Genomic DNA, 22,980 nt, shown 5'->3' on the forward strand with positions numbered 1-22,980 from the left:
CAGAGAGCCAACAAAAACAACAGCAGCAACAACTTGTTTCCGCACACTCTTTGGACCAAAAGTATACATTAACATTGGCGGGTTGGCTTCAACTTACCTGATTTTTTAGATGAAGCTTTGCTTTGAACTTTTTGTGTGTGTAACTCGTTACGTAGTCGCTTTTCTTTTCCAGTGCTAGTCGCTACCATTTATAAAAACATAAATATATGCGCCAATGACTTTGTTGGTGCTGTTAATCTCAAGATTGCATGTTGTCGCGGTCGTGGTCGTGGTCGTGGTCCAGTCCGGCAAGGTTGCGTATTTTTATTTTCTTTTTCAATATTTTCTTTCGTAGCTTGCGGAAATAACCAATTTGGCTTGCTGTGTGTTGTCACAGCTTTTTTTTACCGGCCCATTGCACAATTTTGTTTTGATTTGTGTATTATGTTTTAAGCTAATTATATTTAGCTGTTTATATTTTCATAGTTTTGCAATATTAAGTACATATATGTATATAAGTACATATATTTGTGTACATATCACGCAATTGCAAATTGGAGTTATTGCATTTAATACTGTAACTGGGCCATTAAAGATGATGTGTTAATTAGAAGGAATAAAATTGATTTTCTTAAGAATTTTTAAAATTGTTGTACGCTTGACTGACTTCACTTTTTAATATGAATCATGAATCCTCGAAGATTGGGCCTTTTTAATTTTGATGCTACAATTTATTGTTAATGACTTTTGTGATAAAATGTTTTATGTATATTTTAACTTTGATATTCACTGGAAAATCACTGAAAAACAACTGAGCTTTTAGGCTGACGCTTTGTATTTAAAAAGCATCGATATTGTGTAGTTCATTCGATACTGACACTGTGTTACTTTGTGGTGGTAACACAAACTACATGGTTGTAGCACGAGCTATATGGTCTAAGCACAAATTACTTTGGCGCTCAGTCGAGCTGCAAACCATTTTCTGATTCTTTCCATTTTTGAATGGATTGCTCATCACGAAAATGAATCTCCCTGTATTGTTCGTTCGATGTTAATTCAATAAGGAACATCGTACATTCTTCAAATCATGGCGATGAAGCCTTGGAATGGTGTTCTATACATGCAAACTTGCATTCCAACATATGAACTATTTTTGCATACATTTACATATGTATATGTTCTACATATACTTTATACTTACTACGAGGTGGGTTCAAAAGTAAGTTGACTTTTTAAGATTGTTGTGTTGGTACACATGTCCTGTTTCAAGTATGTTTATAGCACACTAAGTGTGTGGACATGCTGTGGGACATGGCCGTACCTTTTTATACTGATTAAGAATTTATACTTTACGTGGTCCACCATGTTACATTCACACTAAACTAGTGTACGAGGTACAGGGTGTACAGAAAAGCATCTAAATATTAGATTAAAAGAGGATTCTTAGATCATATTGGGAGAGTAGCTCAAAATTTTTTTTTTTTAATGAAACCCAACCCATTTTCGGGTTAATATTAAAATCTTGAAAAAATAGAAAAGTGTGGATGTACGAGTATACTTCAGCATCGTTCTACCTTTGATTATAGAAATATAAATTCAATTATCCATGTACGAAATATCGAATTTATTTGTTTTTATTTTTTTATTTTTTATGAAGAAACATAATACTAATGTATGCTATAAAACTAAAGGAAGGTGAGTGTTACTTGTTATACGCTTAATTTTATATACATAAATATGTGCAGACCATATACAATTTGAAGATAGTTCTAGGGACCACTCATACACGTAATAGCAAATTTTGATATACGCGATTAGCGATATTGTGCATATTGCATCGTACTACTAAGACTAATATTTGTACAAGAGGACTTGCTAGTTATATATAGATCATAAAAGTTAACTAGGAGTTAAGTAAAACTAAGTTGGGGGCATGTTCGAGATATCATTTTTAACTCTTGGTCTCACGCAAATACTACCGAGTGGTAATTTCACATTTGTATTTCCTACGACCGTAATTGCGAATAAAAAAGCTCAAAATGAAATTTAGATCATGGCCTTTCCAAGTCTTTTCAATCAATGTATGCATTTTTATCCAACACAACATATAGAGCTATATACTATATATAGGTATTTATGTAGGGGCTGACTGGATAGTTATTCTCGCATCACCAATAGCGGGGGAGATCACAGCGCCTAAGCTTAGGAGGTAGCCATAAGCTTAGCAGCCTGTATAACGTTGTGCTGATGATGATAGCCAGCCAACTCGGCCGAACCTCCACCCAAGGCCGTCGAGACAGATCCCAGCGTACCCAAGGACGCTCCAAAGTAGCAGTTATTTACGTAATCGTAGTTGCTGGTATTGGACTCCGTTTTCACGCCATAGGCTGCAGCTGCCGCGGCTGCGTGTATATGATGATGCGGCATATGGTGGCTATGCGAAGTACTGGAGGCATGCAGATGGTGCTGATAGTGGGGCGATGGTGTGCCATTGCTAAGGGTGGGTGTGAGGGCACCTCCGCCTCCTCCTGCTGCGCCGGCCGCATTGCTGCTCGTGTAGGGGGATGCTGCAACGGAGTTACTTGTCTGATTCTGACTCTGTAAGGTGGATGGGGTGTACAGCTGCATGCTGGCGCTATGCAGAGGTAGGCTGTGCCTTGAGGCATTGCTCGAGGGAGCAGCACTGGGCTGTTGTTGCGAGTGGAAGAGATGCTGCTGTTGCGAATGAAGATGGTGGTGGTGCTGCGGCGCCTGTTGCTGCTGTACATGTGGATGGTGCTGATGTGTTTGCTGTTGCTGTCCATGGCTGCTGAGGGATCCGTGCAAGCCTGAGCTGGAGGCGAGACTCAGCTTGCTAATGTTGGAGGACAGACTGTGACGTTCCAGACTGAGAGTAGGTTTTAAATCTATACGGGAAACCATAAATTAGTTGCAGTTCGACAAATCAATAAACTTATTTCTAGTCTTTAGGAAGGTGTCTTCTAAAACTAAGTATAGGTTGCCAAACTTAGGCAGTTTCTAAAGATATTCAAAACAGAATTAGCAAAATTTAGTTCTGAAAGTCAGGTCCAAAGTACTTAATTTCATCTTTCTTCTGTCTGTTACATATAAGTAGCTTGAATAAAATCAACATCCACAATTCAATGATAACAGATAAACACAACGGCTTTAAATTGCAGATTTCAACTACGAGAGAAGCGAAAGCCAAGAGAAAAGCAATGTCAAGGCATGTCAGGCCCCCGAAAAGTATGTATAGTATATTCCTGATCACTATGACAAGGCGAGTTAATAAAGCAATGTCAGTCTGTCCGTCAAACCGTATGAACTCAAGGATCTCAGAAAGTATACACGTACGAGCTAGAATAACAAAACTTGGATTGTAGATTCTGCTAAGGCCGAGGAAGGACTAGTTTGTCTATTTTCCCTAATGCACCTCCACTCCTCCGCTATAAGTAATTTTCCTGAATTTTGTTATAGTTCGAAATTGCATCTAGTAGGACTTAAGTCAAACACTTAAGGAAGTTATAGCTGTTGTTGCTAATTTGGCTCAACTGTGTATGTCCTATATTCTTCTTTCTTCAAGTTCTCTACACTGTTTTTTAATATATGTAGTAAATAAATAGAATAAAAAAACACACACACATACGTCATTGCTGCTATTGAAGAATTGCATAAAAGCATGTGCCATAATTTAAATACATTAAATTAATGAATTACATTTTAAAAAGTGAAAACGGTTTTGCTGTTGTTTGCTTCTAAATTCTATTTTTCTATGCGTATATTTGAGAATGTAAATATTTGAGAATGTAAACTGTGTATACTTTTAAAGTTCTTTCATAGCAGCTGTTGGTCTAGCTCCAATTTTGGAGAAACTACAATTTGTACGCATCCAAACAGCTCTATTGTATAAGTTACTCTCCTCTATGCTGCCCCCATTTGTTGATTCAAATTATGCTGACTGTACTTACCATGTTCTTCCTTGCACTCCTTGATAGCTTCTGTCCCCGTGCTGGTGCCACTCGTGCTTGTCCCACTGCCTCCCGTTTTCTTCGGCTTCCGTTTGCGTGTCTGAATCCCGTCTTTTCGCATAGCCAGCGGTCGATTTACGCCGTGCAACTTGAAGTACAGACCACAGGCATTGCACACTGGTTCACCGTCATTGTTTCGTCGCCAAAGGGTCGTGTTGAGTGTTCGGCAGTTGGTGCAGCACAAGCCCAGGCGGCGATTGGAGGTCTGCGAAGGATAATCCATGTTTGGGCATTCGATCCTGTTGTCGATTTGCAGATTGCTACTCACTGTACTCACCAGTCTCTTGCTCGGCTTGATCAGAGGTCGATTCATGCCATTCATCTTGTGATACAATCCACAAGCATTGCACAAATAATGACCGGTGCCATCCCGTCTCCACAGAGGCGTGGAAATGGCGCCACAATTTACGCACTCGCGACCCTCTCCGAATTGGAAGTCCATTGCATTCTCGTACGGCGATGAGCGTTGAAATCCCGGATCGTAGGCTGTCCGCCAGGGAGTCATCATTACGGCAGCGTTTTGTGTATAAAACTGTGCCGGCAACTGCGCATGCGCGCTGCCAAAACTATCCGTGGTCCAGGCGTTCTGAGCGGCAGCGCTCCCAAAATGCGCCGCCACATGATTATACTGGCTGTTGGTCAACGCCCGACTGGAGGGCACATAGACCGGAGCGTTGACGGCCTGCTGGTGATGGTATCCGGGGACGCCGGCTCCGGCTGCGCTGCTGGCAGCCGCAAGGTCTGTGTAAGCGGCGGCTGCAGCGGCACTCGAATGATACATCTCAATGCTGATGCTGCAGCCAGCAGCGGCGTTGTCGCGAGTGGACTGCTGATCCGATACGGACTGTAGGAGAGAAATGAGAGAATGTTTTAGCAACTCAAACAGGCATCACACAACACGCTCAACTCGACGCGCCTACGTGGCAGGCATTGCGCCCACAAGGCTTGGCCTGCTATTGGCTGCTCGCAACTCAATTGCGAGCAACACCCCGCTGGCAGCCATTTTGTTGCTGCCTGCTTCTTGCTGAGCTGTAACGCTTATGCCTTCCTTCCATATCCCATCCTCTGCTACGCTTATTACGAGAGATGAAAACTCGTTTCATGCACACATACACGTATGTATGTATGTACGACTAATTCTGTCAAAAATCGCACAAGAAGCAAATGTAAAGTGTCGAAGGATCGAAAAAGATCATTTTCAGTGACGCTTTTAACTGTGAGATTTAATTTTTTTATTCGAAACCAGATTAGAACTCTCTTGTTAATCGTAATTCTGTGTTCTCTTTTATTAAGTATGTACAGAAATAGTGTTGTAGTCTTTCTAATCAAATAATCTTTTCTTCGAATTTACTATTTTACAAATCGCTTATTTTGAATAAACATATACATAGGTATGTGTACAGAGTACAGGTAAACCACAGAATAAAGTACACTCTTTGTCATGTAAAATTAAATTTGATTTTAACAACGAAAAATAACCGAAAAATAATCTCGGAAAATAATTGAAACCAATTGTCCTTCATTTGGGAATTTTCATTAGAGACCACAGTTTCGTCACCCTTTCGGAAATTCTTTAGCATATATTTATATCTGATGTCTTTCAGAATTCCACCAGTTTGTGAGCTGTTAAACAACTCATTAGTTTAGGGAGTTCTGATCTACTATAAGCTATAAGCAGCCCAGTTGTTATAAATAAATACTGATTTGAAATGATTTATTACATTTAAATGCAAATAAAAGCATGCAACTAATATACAACAATCATTACAACACCTTATTCTATTTTTACACGGTCTTTTTTTACACGATTTTGACTTAAACGGTTTGAAAATTTTATATATGGTTACACTACTTTATTCCATTTAGCAAGATTCATTTTGCATATGATCAATGTCTTTTTTTACACGTTTTTTTTAGAAACCAATCTACCGTGTAAAAACAGAATTAGGTGTAATTTAATGAGTACTATTTATATGTTCTGCTCTTAGGCTAATTTCATATTTTCAATTGATAAAATTGTCAATATGTGTACACGTATACGTACATATTTATTTTATTGTTTATTCATGTACTTTTTTTTAAATACTATGATCAATAATAAGACCATTTTGTTAATTTTGGTAATTAAGTTTTCATAGTTCGATGCATTCTTTAAAATGTACGAAGGCTGGTCTGGTTGAGATATGACTTTTTTTACTCTTTACGGAAGAGTGTAAAGGTAAGGAAGATTGGTAGACCACACGTTATAGGATCAGAATAGCGAGATGAAACGAAATCGAATTAGGGAATATCCGTCCACCCATATTTCTGTCTACTTTATTCATTATTCCTGCCATACTTTTATTTTAGAACTACTACGTTGATCGCTATTCTTTTTACGGACATAATATAAGATATCGTGACCCACCATGTCAGATCTCTAAATCATAAAGCTGTCATATAAATGTTATGACTAAGAAAATGTTTTCGTATGCAAAACTTTTTGTCTATAAATTTATATTGCACACCAATTGAATATTGAGAATGTCGATCTACAGTTGCGACGGTTCCCGAAAGGTAAACGATGAAAACCAAAAAAAAAGAAGCTTCCTAACCTTTCTATCTATAGTTCCCACCCTATGGCCATTGAGAAATAAATTCTTGGTTGTAGGTATGCGTAACTAAATGACTTAATGCATTTGTCATCACAATTATCTTGGGAAACTGTAGTTTTAGTGGCTGCTTGATCACTTCATTTTTGTTAAAAAATATTATACACGACTCTTCATTTATTTACCTACATATATACATACTTATGAATATTTATAAATTTCATCTTTTAGGCTTAACGTATAACGTCTTTTCGCATTGCACACAATTTTATAAAAGCTGTTTCCCATTTGAGAATGGAATTATCATTTATTTTTGTCTACTATCAATTTTACACCAAATCATAATATTCTACAATTTCAAGTGCTTTTCAATATTGCTTTAAGTTTTGCGTTCTCCCCATTTCAAAAGTTCAACAACCACATGCACATCAACAACAAACACACGCAAGAGTAAATCGAAAGGAAACATTGAAACCTGTACTTCAAATCAAAATCAATTAACGCACCAATTGTATATCTTTATTTATAAGCCCAATATTTCTTTTTCAGTTTACACAAAAATATTTGACGTCTTTATCTTATCCCAGAAATTTAATGCGATGATGTATGAAATTTTTGTAAATATCAAAGTGTTTCAATTTTGTTTTTTTCTGACACAGATTGTATGCATTATCTTATATGTATAAACAGATGGCCATCGCTTGGAAATCTGCCACTTTTGCAGTCACGACAGGGAATGTTGATTCTGCTCTCCAAAAAATAAAATAAACTCGTCTCGGACCTAGGAGAATCTGGATGCCAACTTTGGTTATTCTAGCTTTTATAGTTTCTGAGATCCTTGCGTTCATCCAGACGGACGGACAGACGGACGGACATATCTAGATCGATTTCTCTCGTCATGCTGATTCAGAATATATATACTTTATGGGGTCGGAGATGCTTCCTTCTGCATGTTACATACTTTGCACAAACCTAATATACCCTTTTTACCCTACGGGTACAGGGTATAAAAAGTTGGCAATCGAAACCCGCATAGCCACCACAAGTGCTTGAAGTAAAATATACTTTGGTATGTTTAGATGTATGTTTGGTAAGTTTGGTAAATATTAAAACCCAGAATCTACAGCAATATTAAAAATTCGGTGAAAAACTAATTATATTAAATAATTTGTTGGCTCTTTTCTTACAACTCTTTCTGAAACTCTTCATCTTAGAGTTATCTTTTTTGTTCTTGCATGGGCAAATCATAGCCATATGTATCTATAATTTTACATCTGTATTAATTGCACGGCCTTTTGTTATTGCTTCCAATAGCTTAATTAGTTATGAGCTAATTTGATATTCCAAAGATTTCTGCTTCTGTTCATCAATTTCTTTAGTCAAATACGTTTTTGATTTGTTCCCATTTTCGTAGCCACATTAAATGAATATGGAAAGCAAGGAAAAGAATGAGATATAGATATATTCAGCTTTATTACTAAATTCTTTTAAGTAATTAAAATATACACAGTGCCGAAAAAGAAACAAAGGTCGTCAAAACAAAATCCAAAAGCTAAAGCGAAACAGAAACAAAAAGTAAAATGTATCGAACGTCAAAGAGTTGACCACGCGTGCATTATAATGTCGCTCCCTTTAGAAGATCACTCGATCAAACAGAGCGCCGGCAGTTGCCACTATAAGGCCGGTGCAACATCAAAGAGACTCGGGCCGCACGAAAAATTGTCAACATGCTGCAGCAACTTCGGCCAGGAGATGAAACCCATGCAAATGCATATGGTCAAGTAGGTAAAGAAGGATCACGGCGAGCACACACACATGGGCATAATCAGAAATGGAGTAAGACGACTTGGAAGTGGCTGAAAAGGCGCTTTGGCGCTTATAAAACGTCGAAAAATAAAACCAAAAAGCATAGAGAGCAACAACCAACGCCTCTGGTTATACGAGTAGTCCAGCATTGGAAGAAGAGAAATAAAAAATCAATTCCATTAAATTGACCCACAAAACGGCAACGGATCGACATCAACAGATACGATCAGTTGTAGCCGTTGTTGATGAAGACGACGAGTGGGAAGTTCCATAATTTGTCATCTCAAAGAAAGGAATGAAAACAAAGAACGAAAATCGCTTAAGCTCTGAGCGACGAAGAATTAAAATATGAAGGACGTAGTGAAAAAGGAAAGAGGACGCACTTCACATGACTTTACGCATTAGGCCTATTTACAAGTGCAGTTACAGATCTAACATTATTGCACTATTTCTTAAGTAATAACTGAAAGTAATTATAAGACGCTAATACTCATTTAAAGGTTGTAAAAACAGCGTAAGTGTAATCTGAGTTTTTACTGTTTTTGATGTAAATATGATCTCAAAAAAAATGTTATTTGTAATTCCTTAATCTTTATTTAAGATCTGTCCTATAATGGATGAATGCTGCTGTCATGATGGTAGCAGCGTGGATCGAATCAAGTGTCTGCTGCGATTTATATTAAAAATAATAGGTTTTAACGTGAATTAAGCCCACGCCACACTAATATACACGTAATGCAAAAATATTTTAAGTTTAAACAAATTTCCGTACTTTTAGGAAAAACATTTCTAATTTGCGGAAAACATAATCTGATTTAATGAAAAGTATTCCTAAGTTCAAGGCTGTATTCTTTTTTAAATAATCTTTATCTGTATTTTAAGAGCGATTTTATTTAAAGTATTTATTTGGTACTTAACCTTTTATTGATTGATCATAGCTAGACCGAATTCAAGAATACTGTTAGGTGTACTTTTACCGCCGTTAATATCTTAATGATATAAAATATCATTCCTGAAAAACTTTTGTAAAAATCTCACTAATATGGAAGATATAAATATATCTATATCGAAGCGCTACGGTTAAGTTAAAAAAAAAATAGTTCTTCACAAAGAAATACTTATAAATTAAACTGCATTCACTATGGGGTTTTAAGATCCTATACTTTTTAACTTTTTATACCCTGTACCCAAAGGGTACAAGGGTATATTAGTTTTGTGCGAGTGCATATATAGCCATATAACCAGGCCCAATGCACACATACATACATATGTACAAGCACACAAACACGCATTAGGCACGATTCTAATGTAAATGTAAATGTATGTATGCATGCATGGAATATTTTATATTTAATTAGTTAATATTTAGTTAATTAATTAAATTAATTTAGTTAATTAATTTAATTAAATTAATTAATTAATTTAATTACTTTTTTGTGGGGTGGTACAGGGTATTTAAGAGTTGAGCCTGCTCGACTTTAGCATTCCTTTCTTGTTATAATTTTAAATTCTTTGATTTTTATCGTGTTATAATAAAGTCAGTGCCTGTGCGATTTCATTAGAATTATTTATCGTTTAAATAAGCAAGAAAATCGAATTTTATAAATTTGTTTAGTAAAAACTTACATCACCATCGCTTAGTAAAAGGCCCATTGTTTATAGCAAAATGTTTAGCTGCTTTTTGACAAATCGCTTTAATTACTTTGCACAGTTTCCCGTTTATGGCAAAAATTTATGTTTAGTGCATGAAAATGCCCAATTCGGAGTTTTATTAACCGCCTTAAATGCATTCAACTAATCGTTTATTATGTATGACTCCGGGTTGAATTGTTTTATTCATTATAGGCATTGGTGTAAAGCTTTTGATTAATGCGGTTGTAAAGCAATAAATTGTCTTATTATTCCATTTACGGGCACTTAAAAATACATTTATACTTTTGTTGTTTTTTTCGTTGTTTATTATTATTTTTTAAGACACACACGGCGAAGTGCTCAACGAACTGACTTCCTTGAGGCGTACAAACAAACTAAAAAACGCCTCAAAGTAAACAAAAACTTAATCCCAAAAATCCAGTCCGCCGCAGGCACAACATCAACAACTAATTTAACGTCGACAGCGACGGCGACGGTGACTTCGACTGAGACTGAGACTGCGCGCCACGCAAAATCAAAACGAAGTCAAGCCAACAACATAAAAAGTCAATTTCATCAATGGGCCAGTCGTCCGTGCGTCCGTCCATGTCGTCCACGCCGTCCATCGATCTGTCTCAGCCCGGTTCTCGGCTGCATTGAAGACAGAGAGTGTCACTTGCAGGCGTCGCCGTCACACACAAAATCTCAATATCCGTGAGCACAGCAGCCGCACTCAGAGTCGGAGGGTGAGGTGAGTTAGATAGAGATAGAGCTACTAGAGTGTTGGTATCGCGCTGACAACCCTGTCAGGTATAAATTTGTAGGTGCACATTTCATACACAGCGGCAGGCTTCGCCGCAGGCAGAGGTAGGGGCAGCGGCAGAGACGGCGCTTAATTTCACTGCGGCAGAATGGAAAATTAGTCAATTTCATGTAAGTCTTGAACAATTATATCCGTACTTGAAATCTGAAACCGGTTGTTGTCGCCAATGCCGTTGCCGATGCCGCAACACTCGGAGCACTACTTGAACTAGAACTGTAGGTAGCAGTTTTGATTTGGAAGTGTGCGCAGAGGCTAGAGAGAACGAGTACCTTTTGGCAGCCTAACAAATGCGATGTTTATATAATGGGCACGACCTTGAATTTTCTCAGTGTTTAATTAATTTAAGCGAAATATAATAATTCATTTTTTTAAATCGTTTGCCATTGATTTTTTCTGTATATTGTTTTACTGTTAAAGGATCTACTCATTACCTCGGCTGAGCCATATTTTGTCGTTAATAATTATACAATTATAGTAGTATATAGTTATGCTAGCATGCACAAGAACAATAAACTACGTACATACATACATACACATGCGCTATTATATTCAACGAGCTTATTGGGCATAACATCACAATTAAAGAATTCTCCTTTTTTATAAAGATCTACTCTGTCGTTATATTGACTAGTTGATTCTGGTGTGTAATGGTTTATTGTTTAGGGTATACAGTTTTTTATAAGTTATAATATTAATTATAAACATTTTAACCCGTGGTTTAACTCGATTAAAGGCTTAACAAATCTTGGTCGAGCTTGATTTAAGCTCACTCAAGTGTAGTTTGTATTTAAAACATAAAAAAAAAATTAACAGGTTCGGTCACAATTGTAGGCTGTAATTTTTCTCGCAGTGTACGCGGCCTTATGGGCCTTGGAGGAATAAAAGCACAATAAAGGGAACAATAGCTTCACTTCTTAGCTCGTAGAAAGTTATCTTTACACATTATACATAAGACAATGTAAAATACCGAACACGTTATTCAACTACATATGTATGCATATGCCGGAACGAATGGCATATTTGTAGGTACCCTACAAAATTGGCCAAAACAATTGTCCCACATCATTAATCAAGCAATGTGCGTTAATTCGTGCAATCTGAACAGAACACATAAATTATCCATCAAAATGTTATGGCAAGGCCTCAACCTGAACTCCCTCGCAGCTAAAAGCAATTTTTATTATCGTTGCTGTAGGAAGACAAAAACAAAGCTCAGGAATCAAAGAAAGGGGCAAGGAGGAGGGTACGAAAGATGTCAAAACAAAAACCGCACGGCAGACATGGGCATATTTCAATCGACGTTGACACATCCTGCTGCGCTAATGGACCTTAATTTGTGAACAGTTTCATATACCATCCGCTGAAGCGTTAATGCGATCGTCCACTCACACATACATACACACGCACATATATACAAGATCTTGTTAAGGAGGCTGAGAACGTTGATGAGTAGTCGGAGTCTCGAGCAACTTCGCGACGTTCCAAATAACTTTTATGAGGCTTATCCAGCAACTGTAAACACGATTGATAAAATTAAAACAATAATATAGTTTTATGAACTTGACACGTGCTTTTTTGGAAATCAAGCATACATATCATTGCTATCATTCCACACTGTACATGACGTCATAGCGTGGAAAAAGGGGTAATTATGAAGTCGAGCGAAGAAAGTCTGATGGAAATTTAAGGGTATTGTTATTGATAATAAGTAGACAAATGATAATTGTCTTGGCTCCACTTATCCTTCTAAGCCCATTTGAATGACTGCGGCGGAGCAGAGCCGGAAAAATGTCACCAAAATATTTTCAAAGTGGCGTCACCGCCACCGCCACCGCGACCGCTTAAGACTTTCTTTTTGCTATGTTCTTCTTACTTATATAGTGCATTTGATTTTAACAGCCATAGCTTCATTGTCGCTTTGATCGTAGACGATCTTTTGCTATCTCCCCCTATCCCTCTACCTCTTTGCCGCTCACCACCATGTCGCAAGGTCGGCAAAGATGAAAGCAATGTTTATTGGTTTTTGTAGTGATTATAAGTGGATTTGTGGTTCGATTCTTAATGGCGAAGTGCGCCAGTCGCCGCGCATCTCACTCCACCAGTCCGTCACTCCACTCTTCCCAGCTTCTTCGACTACGAGTATGTCTACGGCTATATCGATGAATGTATTCAAATGTATATTCTGATTTCTTTTTATGCGTAATTATGAGATTTTCCCGTCGTTTCTTAGAGTGTGACGTCTGTTCTCGCTGCCCCGAGTCTGCCCGATGCATTTAAGTGTTTTGGGCAGTTTGGGCTCGCGTTTTTCGTAGGCAAATCTATTTTTAAAGTTGGAGTTGTAGTTTTGGATATAAGACAATTGTTGAGCACGTAGTCTGGATAAACTATTTGTGGTGCAATGAAATGAACACTTTTTTATATACATAGATATCGGAGAAACCTACTTGTACTTATTCGACTAGATTTGACCACACAAAACTCAAATCTAATATACTTGTATATCTCTGAGAGATTGCAATTAGGTTTGTGCACTCTGTCGTTCAGTGTAGCTTTACTTGGTATAAATTTAGGGATTCTTCAAGTCTGCATTTTTTATACATTGAAGTTACACTTTTGCATTCCTAAAAGTTAGTTTTCACTAATTCAACGGAATGTACATCTCAGGACGAGCGTTCCATTTACTAGTTAATTTATGACTTTTATGAAGCGATTGAGTTTTTGGCGGGCCAAAATTATATTTTTATAGCCTGTACCCAAAGGGTGAAAGGCTATACTAGTTTTGTGCGCATGTATGTAACACACAGAAGGAGACGTGGCAGACCGCACAAAGAATATATATACTTGATCAGGGTGACAAGCCAAGTCGATATAGACATGTCCGTCCGTCCGTCTGTCCGTCCGTCCGTCTGTATGAGCGCAAGCATCTCAGAAGGTACAAGAGCTAGAATAACCAAACTCGGTATCAAGATTCCCCTAAGCCCTAGGCAGGTCAAGTTTGTTTTTTTATTTTGATACACCCCCACTCCCCCGCAATTCGTGTTTTTTTTATAACTTCCGTAATTCTTGGAATTTTAAAATTAATTTTGGTAGTTACATCCAGCTAGTGCTTATGTGTCCGTGTTTCATCATGATAAGCCAATTCTGAAAAGTTGTAGCCATAAATAAAATCGCTGCTCATGCGCTGCCTGCAGCTCTGCCGGCAGCGCCGCCCGCAGCTGTTGTTGTTGCTGCTGCTTTGGTTCAACTTTGTGCTACAAACTTACACGCATATAAACACGCATAGGCACGTCATATAAATGTATGCTGTTAAAACTGAACATAAACATGTCTTCTAATTTAATTTAATTAATAAATTCATTTTTTTTAGTAATTTTTTTTTTTAATTTTTCCTTTTTTATACCCTGTACCCGTAGGGTAAAAAGGGTATATTAGGTTTGTGCAAAGTATGTAACATACAGAAGGAAGCATCTCCGACCCCATAAAGTATATATATTCTTGATCAGCATGACGAGAGAAATCGATCTAGACATGTCCGTCCGTCTGTCCGTCCGTCTGCCCGTCCGTCTGTCCGTCTGGATGAACGCAAGGATCTCAGAAACTATAAAAGCTAGAATAACCAAAGTTGGCATCCAGATTATCCTAGGTCCGAGTAAGGACGAGTTAATTTTTTTTTTTTAATTCAAACTCAAACTTTATTATGGATAGAAATAGAACGGACAAAATATATAAATATGTTTTATTATTGTTTTATATTTTTTATAATTAAATGGCGAGTATTTTAGGTTTATGAAAATGAAAACATAAATGGTGGAAAATGAAAACATAAATGGTGGAAAATGAAAACTTGTTTGGGTCGATGGTATTCATTGTCGGGCCTTGTCGACTGTAGAGTTCTGTCTTGTATACACCCTTCTATCTAGCGTTTAGCAACAACTCTCCAAAAAGTAATACTAATTTGTACAGCTATAAATTGAAATAACTTGGAACTTCTTTTGCTTGAGCGAAATAAGTGGGTGGCACTAATTAGTTTCATTTCGGTTATTATTACTATGAATGATTATCAATTTTTGTCTTCGGTCTAAAGGTCTGAGCTCAAGTCTGTAGTGTCTACAACATTTAATTATATTTGTCCCTCAGTTTTCTTATATCTTTATATGTAATACCTAAAAAGTGGGTTATGTTTTCTTGAATTTGTAAAGCAATGTTAATGCAATACGGCTCTGCACTCAATTTATTAATACTTAAACGAGTAATTCTAGGTATGTTGTATATATCGGCTCCACCTGGTGTTGTGTTGCTTGAAACTATCATCTGCATCCCAATATCGTGTCATTAGAAGTGCGTTCCATGCTATTCCTAGTCATACCAGCACATCCACACCATCAGTGCATTGTTCCACAGACCCTCTGCGAGCCATATCGAGTACTCACCCACTTAACAGCACATGAAACGCAATTGAAATGCGGCTACTTACAAATTCAACATTTAGCATTCAACATTCAACAAAATTCAACTTGAATTGTATGTTCATACATAAATGCATGTCAGTATTGTATTGTAAGTATGTTTGGGCGATGCGATAAGAGGAGCGTTCCCCCAACCAAAACGTCAAACGACAAATATATGCTTAAGCATTTTACTGATTGTTCCGATTGCTGATTTTCTGAAAAGCAAGTGTCAGTCCATAACATCGCACACTTAAGCGCTCTTGGCACGACTTATCAGTTAGTTATATGATGGCGGAAATGGTAATTTGTATGCAAGTGTGTGTGTTGTTTGTATGTATTTCGGTAATTTACTGATAAATTTTTATTTCTTGTTTTGAATGCATATTGTTTTATAACTAATTGCTCTCTAGCCATGCATGCGGGTACAAACGAGCATGTGAGAGTCAAACCAACAACTTAAGCGACAAACCTCTTTCGAAAAGACCGAACGGTGAGTTTTGACTTTGAATTTTCTGGAGGCAAATGAAAAAAGGGTATACTAGACTGGTGCGGATGAATGTAACCCCAAGAAAAAGATATAATTATTTATTCCTGATTGCTCCCGTCAATCTGTACCTCTACCGAAATGCAAGGCTCTCAAAAAGCTACAGTCCCCAAACTTGATAAGCACATTCGTAGGGTTGTTAAAAGTATGTAAGTAACTGGCAGTTATAGGTGACTCCAATAAAGTACAGATTGTTGCGAATCCGTCCGTCTGTATGAACGCAAGGATATCATAAACTAAATTAGCTGAAGGCATCAAACACCTTAGTTATATCATGTTTGGATTTTTATACGTCCTCTGTGTGGATTGACCTTACATTTTTTATCAATTTTGTGTTGGTTATTAAAACAAATGCGTTATCATTCAACTTATACATTTTCAAAATGTTTCTTATGTTGTATTTTACAAGTAGGAGTACGGCATAAGCTGTACAAGTGTCGAACTAGAACGACTAAAAAATGTCCGGCCTTGTTTTAGTATTATTGTTATTCTTATATTTATAATTTAGACATAAGTCGGTTATATTCACATTATCGTCTCATTTCAAATGGCAGGCAGTGGGGAGTGTGGCATGTAAGTACTTATGAGGTCATAAGACAAAGCTCGCAAGCTGTTGCAAAACTTGGAATCTGTTTGGATTGCTCTTAGAGGCTATACCACAGACTTGGAGTGTTAAGTTTCAATAAGGTGCCAGCACCGATTTAAAAAGAAGAGCCTTATTGGTCAGGAATAATAGAATAAACACTAGTTTGAGATACTATGTATAGCTTAAAGATGGGGGGATATTGTTATATACTTGCTAACTGAGAGCTCTAACGTTAACGTAAAGATACATTGCTTCTTTCTTGGGATAAATAAATAAATCACAACTTTTAATTTCTGTTAAGAGTGATGGATCCGATCATTTCTATTGCAGCTATAAATTGTTAGTATACCCTTAGGATATGGGACATAAGAAGCTAGATTCTATTATTTAGTTTTTTTCTATTATTTAGTTTTTTTCATCTTGTACCCAAATGGTAAAAGGGGTATATAAAATGAGTGAGGGAGCCATTTACGCATATATTCTTGATTAAACCGAGATATACAAGTATGTATCTATTAAGTTTATTGCCTCCACTGGCCCACTACATTTTGTCACTGTCTGTAATTCCGAGCTTAAGTTAGCCAAGATTAGCACACGTTATCGGTATGTAATAGGAAGTTAGTAGCAAAGCAGTATGCTAGCGCCATACTCCACAACAGCAACATCGGCTTCGTTCTTCTTTCCAGCTTTCTTCAGTAATGAAGCCACACCAGCAGAGCAGGCCTATTCGTGTTGACAGCTTCTAAATATTCGGTATTGCACTGATAGTTTTACTGCACTGCACTGAGCAAAGTATTATCTTTTAATATCCTTTTTGATGTAGCAGAAATGAATGTAAGTCTTAAGCCCTGCCCAAAAACTCTCGTATTTCTCTCGTTCTGTTGGAGTTAAAATGAATTCAAGATTTCGTTTGAACTCCACCGCCTCACACTGCACCGCCAAAGACGTCACATATGTACATACATATGTATATCGACTGCATTAATTTATATACGTTTGTATGAGTGTACATATATCGGCTTCGGCCTCTACCTTTCGGACACTCTACTAAGCTAAATGACCGATGGCAGTGACAAGTTTTCGGCACGCGGGCATACAAATTTCAAACCGGGCGCACCGGTAAGTGTGTCTGTCTGCCTGTATGTGTGTGTGTGTGTGTGTCTACGTGTATGTAGGTATGTATTTCTGAAAAGGAATTCAAATTGCGTTGCGCTGTGACGCTTATGCCCGTTTCTCCGGGTCTGGCTCTGGGTCTGGCGCTGCCTCCGGTCCAAAGCTTTTAAGTGTATTGGCGTCAGCGCGACTTATGCTTATGGCCGTTACTCTATCTCGCTGTCTCCCTTTTTCTCGCTCCGTAGCGCTTTCTTGAAATTTACATTTGTGACCAGTCACAATTAATAGCTATGGACTAAGCTATAGCTAGGAAAAATCAAGATTTGTTGCATTTAATTGCTGGGCTGTGAAAATGTCTCGCCTAATTTTTGTGTGTCCTTAATTAATTAATGAGTGTTAAAACAATCAAAAAAACTAATAAAACATGTGAATGATACAAAATCATGCTGCAGGTGTACAAAGTTTATGCCAGCGTGTAAATAAAATTGTGTTCACTGCAATCAGTGGCTAATACATATCCAATGGAATGGATATTGGGTACAATCTTTTTTTTACGATGGGATTAATTCCGATTTCTCCACGTTTCGTGCTTATCATTATACGCCCTTAACTGTCCCGTTTCTTTGTAGTTTTGATAGCTAAGCTGTACTCGGACTCTGATTAATGCATACATACATATAATTGCTTGATAATTAATATAGTACATGAATATATACTCTTTGCCCAAAGCGTGCGATAATTCATCATGCAATTCACATACAATTATTGTTCTAGTTGTTCATCTGGAATGCTTGATTTGCAGAAAGTGATTAGCAAATTCTTTACAAGAGCGTTGATTTAACCAAGCCACCCATGAGAAAATGGAAATGGAACTTGCTCTTTCCCCACAGATCGAGCTTATAACCTCTAATATATACAGACTGGCAGACGTACAGGTGGACAGATAGATGAAAAGATTCAGATATAAACCTTCTTAACACGCTTTTTCGAGTACCCTTTGAATACAGTGTACAAATAACGCTCGCGGTACTCTTCACTAAAAACACTTTTATTTGGAATGTCTCCCGATAAAATCGGAAACCGTGTCATTGTGCCGTGCCCATTGCACAACACATTATTAACGCACGACATGACATTTTCTACTCTACTTAAATGGATTTTGAACTGCTCACTGCATTTTTCTGTATACACTTACGTTACGGGCGTGGTTGACCTGTATCCTTTGACCTGCTGAGCCTCAATGAAAATATTGCTTTTCACTTTTAATTGCGTGCGTAACTATTTTCTACCTGTGCCGACATGTACAAGGATTTATTGCAGGATGTTGACGACTAAGTGGACTAATATGGTTTGCTACAATTGTGCTTGCCGGTGAAAGAAAGAAATACGAAGCTCGAAATTACAGTTTGATTTGAAAAACGGGTTAATTTTCAATTCTGATCCTTTTTGTTGCTCTTTTCATATATTATTTATATTCTAGAACGAAAATATATTTGAATAGTATATTATTTCTTCGATTTGCCTATTCTCGTAAATTTCTTGAATCGATTTGTCCAAATATTTGCCCAACTCTCAGAACATTTGTGATTATGTTAAAATCTGTTGGAGTACCAAAGTACAAGAGGAAGTAAATTTCTATGTTTCTTTGTTATAAATTCGACAAATCATTCAAAATTGGTAAAAGTTGAATTCAAGATTTTTAATAAAAAATTCAAAAATTCAGTTTGTTCAATTCCACATCTTAATCTCAAATCTTTTACTAATTATTGTGTTCAGGAGGATTCATTTTTAATTTAACAACATTGTACCGAAATAAATTTCAGTTATTATATGGTGTGCCTCTTTTTTACTTTTAATTTCGTATCGTACCAAAACGAAATCGGTTGAAGTTACTGATTCATTTTCGCCATTGGATTATTCGGATTGATCGATTGAGATAGTCATCTACAAGTATTTACTATTGTATACCAGCATTCCATTATTATAGCTAACTAGAATAGTACGCTTCGGCCTATTGGATCGATCTCGGATTTCTACAAGCTGTCATATTATTTTCTATTCTATAAGGTAATACTTTATTGTAAATTAATATTAAAATACTGATGTGATATTTGAACTGTTGAAGTGTTCAATTGAAATCCTAGCAATAGCTGACCAAAGTTAGGTTTTCGCCATGATTTATGATGCAATTGCCCAACAAGGTTACTTTTACGGAAAATATGGAGGTACGGATGTTCGATTTCGCTTTGCCTGGGCACTCGAATTCATTTTTATGATTTTCGGTTCATAAAAGTGTCGTAAATTATGCGGCAGTTGGACGTGTACACACACGGACACAATCCGTGCCACTGGTCACACGCAGCGTCTGTGGACCCTATGTTTCGTCTTACGTATAGGCACTGACTCTGACTCTGACTCTGGCACTGGCACTGGCACTAGCACTGGTTGGGTTGCCCCGTTTTTATGACCGAAACACATTTAAGCCTAATGACTTTATTGCACTTGGCCATTTTCTTGAGCGCATTCTAGCCTAGCTGCTGGAATCTGGTCATGGACGAAACTGCTGTCAAGTTGTGTCATTGTTGGTTGGGAAATGCTTTGTTGTCTGGCAAGTGAGCCCATTGAGATTGCGACTGGCTTTTGTTCGTTTGTTTGGCCGGCGGCGCCAGCAGTTAATTACCCGATGAACTGAGTTAAGCGAGACAGTATTGGCTTTGACAGAACACTCGTAAAAGTCGAAACTGTAAAGTTCCAGTGATATACATAGTTAAGCGTTAATTTGAACACTAGTCGCTTTTTTTACATACGATATGTGCTTGTATGTACCTAAATGCCTCTTAATATTTATGCATATATACTTGAAAACCTGTTGTTCCGATCGCTCGCAATATGGTTTCGTGCTTAAGTCATTTGTTTGTTGCCGATTAGCGCATGGCTTGACATTTTAATGTAAAAGCCCACAATATTATTTGCACAATAATAAATGCTAATTATTTAAACTTCTCATTTTCTGCATAACAAATTGTTAATTTCAAAAATAATATTGAGAAATAACATTATTATAAATTTAAATATACTCAAATTTATGTTTGTTTTATTATTCGTGTGTATATTAAACATCAATATAGATGACTGGTAAGGGGTACATACTTTGAAGCCAAGACTTAAAGTTCGCATATTTCTCTTTGGAATACAAGTAGATGTTATAATTCAATGTGCTGTTTTAACTATGACCATTAAAGCGCATTCGTATTAAGATCTAGCATGATCTAGCACGATGAAAAGAAAAGCTTAATAACACTCCAAATATATAGCAATGTGTTTACATTTAAGTCTAATTCTTCTGGAAAAACCTGTTAGAATGCATATTCATTATTCTTAAATGATCAGAATCCCTTCATTTTACAAGTAAAATTAAAAGATTTATCGAAATACAAGTATCTATTCAAAACCACGTGTTCAAATTCTAAACATCAAAGACTAGAGTTTGTGCTGCACTTCATCCTGGTTATAATCATATAGATATGAGCGCTCCGGCTCAGTGGATCTCTTCATAATATTTGCCTGAGATTGGATGTTTATATCCTATTCTACCAAAATGCCGTTGAATTTTTAACCATTATGTATACCAAGAATCTAAAGAATTTAATCTCTTAAGATACTCATATTTCATTGTGATAGTATATTTTTAAAGCTCATAATTATTAAGCCACAGGCGAAACCCTGGTAAAACTTTCAATAAACTATACTAGATTTCAAATATTAAATTATACAAAATATTATATTAAGTTTTACCTTTTTTCAATGACTACTCGTATATTAATTAAAAATTAAGTAAAGCAGATGATGTCAACTTACCTAAAAGGGAAGTCGTAGAGTCGCAGTTGGTAAAGATGCACCTTATTTCGATCCAGTGTCCCTAAATATACTTTAGACTTATTTGGCTATGCTGTATATCACTCACACACACAAAACTGATGACCGTTTTGAGCGCAATAAGGGCTCAATACACAAATTAATTGCAGATTAATAATCGATATATTATATGACACTCATATAAATAAATGAAAAGCACAGTGTGGGGGATTTGTATCGATCTCTATTTAGGCCTGTTTGGCATTCTTCAATCAATTAATTATTAATTATTTATTAATTAGGTGTCGCATATGCTTTCTATAGTGCAATGCATTGCTTCTCTAGCGACGGCTTTTTGTGCACTTTTAACGCCACGGCACGCGAGTAACACGAAATTATCGTACAAACAAACAAAATCCAACTGAACGTGGTCGTAACCGAAGCGGGCCAGAAGTTTGGCCAAAACAACTCCCTTGCTAGGTGATTTTTATGGTCGTTTTCTGATTGGAATGGGGAAACAGAGCGCGAGCACGCGAGCGAGTGTTGCTTTTGGCTTCCGGCTGTGAGTACGACTGCTGCTGTTTACGCGCTGTGGGCAAACAAACGGGTTTCACAGATCGAGTCGCGAGTCGTCGTCGTGCATTTTGTATTCCGCACTCACACATGCTCACGTACACAGTCACGCGCACACACGCTCCGTTGGTGCCTATCGCATTCAAAGGGGGTGTTGCCCATTCGTCGTATGGAGTTTGGCGCTCGTCGCTCTGCCCATTTCATTAATCGTTGTCTCTCTCTTTGGCTTCATATTGCGGCCATATTAAAATCGCCCGATGTTTTGTTTAGATATGCCCGTGCCTGTGTCTGTGTGTGTGCGTATCTCGCTTGGGACTGCCCACTTTAGTTGTGTGCCCGCTGTGTGCCGATGTATTGGTGCACCGGTCGTATACTTAACGTGCTCCTTTTATTGTACATATGGCTGGCTCTCTTTGGCAATTATCACTTGGCCGATCTGTTGAAAAAGCCTATTTTAGGAATATTTATTTGTCGCACGCACATAAATTAATTTTGTGAATACAATTTATAACAATTTAAATATTACATATGTATACGTCTGATTTATTTACACTTCGCAACTCGCTGATTAGTTTATGAATACGATAAGAAGCCTCCTCTGTTTATATTCGTGAGCGCTTTTAATGATGAATTTTGTGCAGATTTCCTTAATTACTGAACAGTGTCAAAACCAAGGCGCTATCTTTAATTTAAACACCAGTTAGTGTTAATCATATATAATTAATTAAATTAGACAATATGCCTTATTGATTGTTAATTAAAATATATATTTTTATGTATGCTGTTATCTGATATGCATAATAACAATGTTTTAGGTCAACGTAAAAACAACCTGCTTCTAATTTGGCCAAAGTTTTAACAAACTGCATTCAAATACTGAACCAAATTTTCAAATTTAGCAAGGTGCTTAAGTAAATCTGATACTTTGGTATGTAGACAACATTTACTGTTAATAATACCTTTAAAATCTACGGAAGGTGGACCCTGATGAAGATCGGTAAA

The 22,980-nt window shown here is 37.1% G+C and overlaps 1 protein-coding gene across 2 annotated transcripts; it reads right to left on the bottom strand.

The window, feature by feature from the left end:
• Window positions 1–2,040: 2,040 nt before the first annotated feature.
• LOC115625613 (GATA-binding factor A) lies at window positions 2,041–10,057 on the bottom strand. Of its 2 annotated transcripts, none has more exons than XM_030520748.1 (4): window positions 10,031–10,057; window positions 4,285–4,851; window positions 3,948–4,212; window positions 2,041–2,885 (listed from the first exon to the last, which is right to left on the bottom strand). In XM_030520748.1, exons 1-4 carry the CDS (start codon window positions 10,055–10,057, stop codon window positions 2,182–2,184), a joined length of 1,563 nt encoding a protein of 520 aa, XP_030376608.1. In that variant the 3' UTR covers window positions 2,041–2,181. The 2 variants fall into 2 exon arrangements, with proteins under 2 accessions (XP_030376608.1, XP_030376609.1); XM_030520749.1 differs by having other exon boundaries at window positions 4,276–4,851.
• Window positions 10,058–22,980: the final 12,923 nt, after the last annotated feature.

The sequence above is a fragment of the Scaptodrosophila lebanonensis genome, unplaced genomic scaffold (assembly GCF_003285725.1).
Source record: "Scaptodrosophila lebanonensis strain 11010-0011.00,11010-0021.00 unplaced genomic scaffold, SlebRS2 tig00000072-arrow-pilon, whole genome shotgun sequence".
Lineage (NCBI taxonomy): Eukaryota > Metazoa > Arthropoda > Insecta > Diptera > Drosophilidae > Scaptodrosophila > Scaptodrosophila lebanonensis.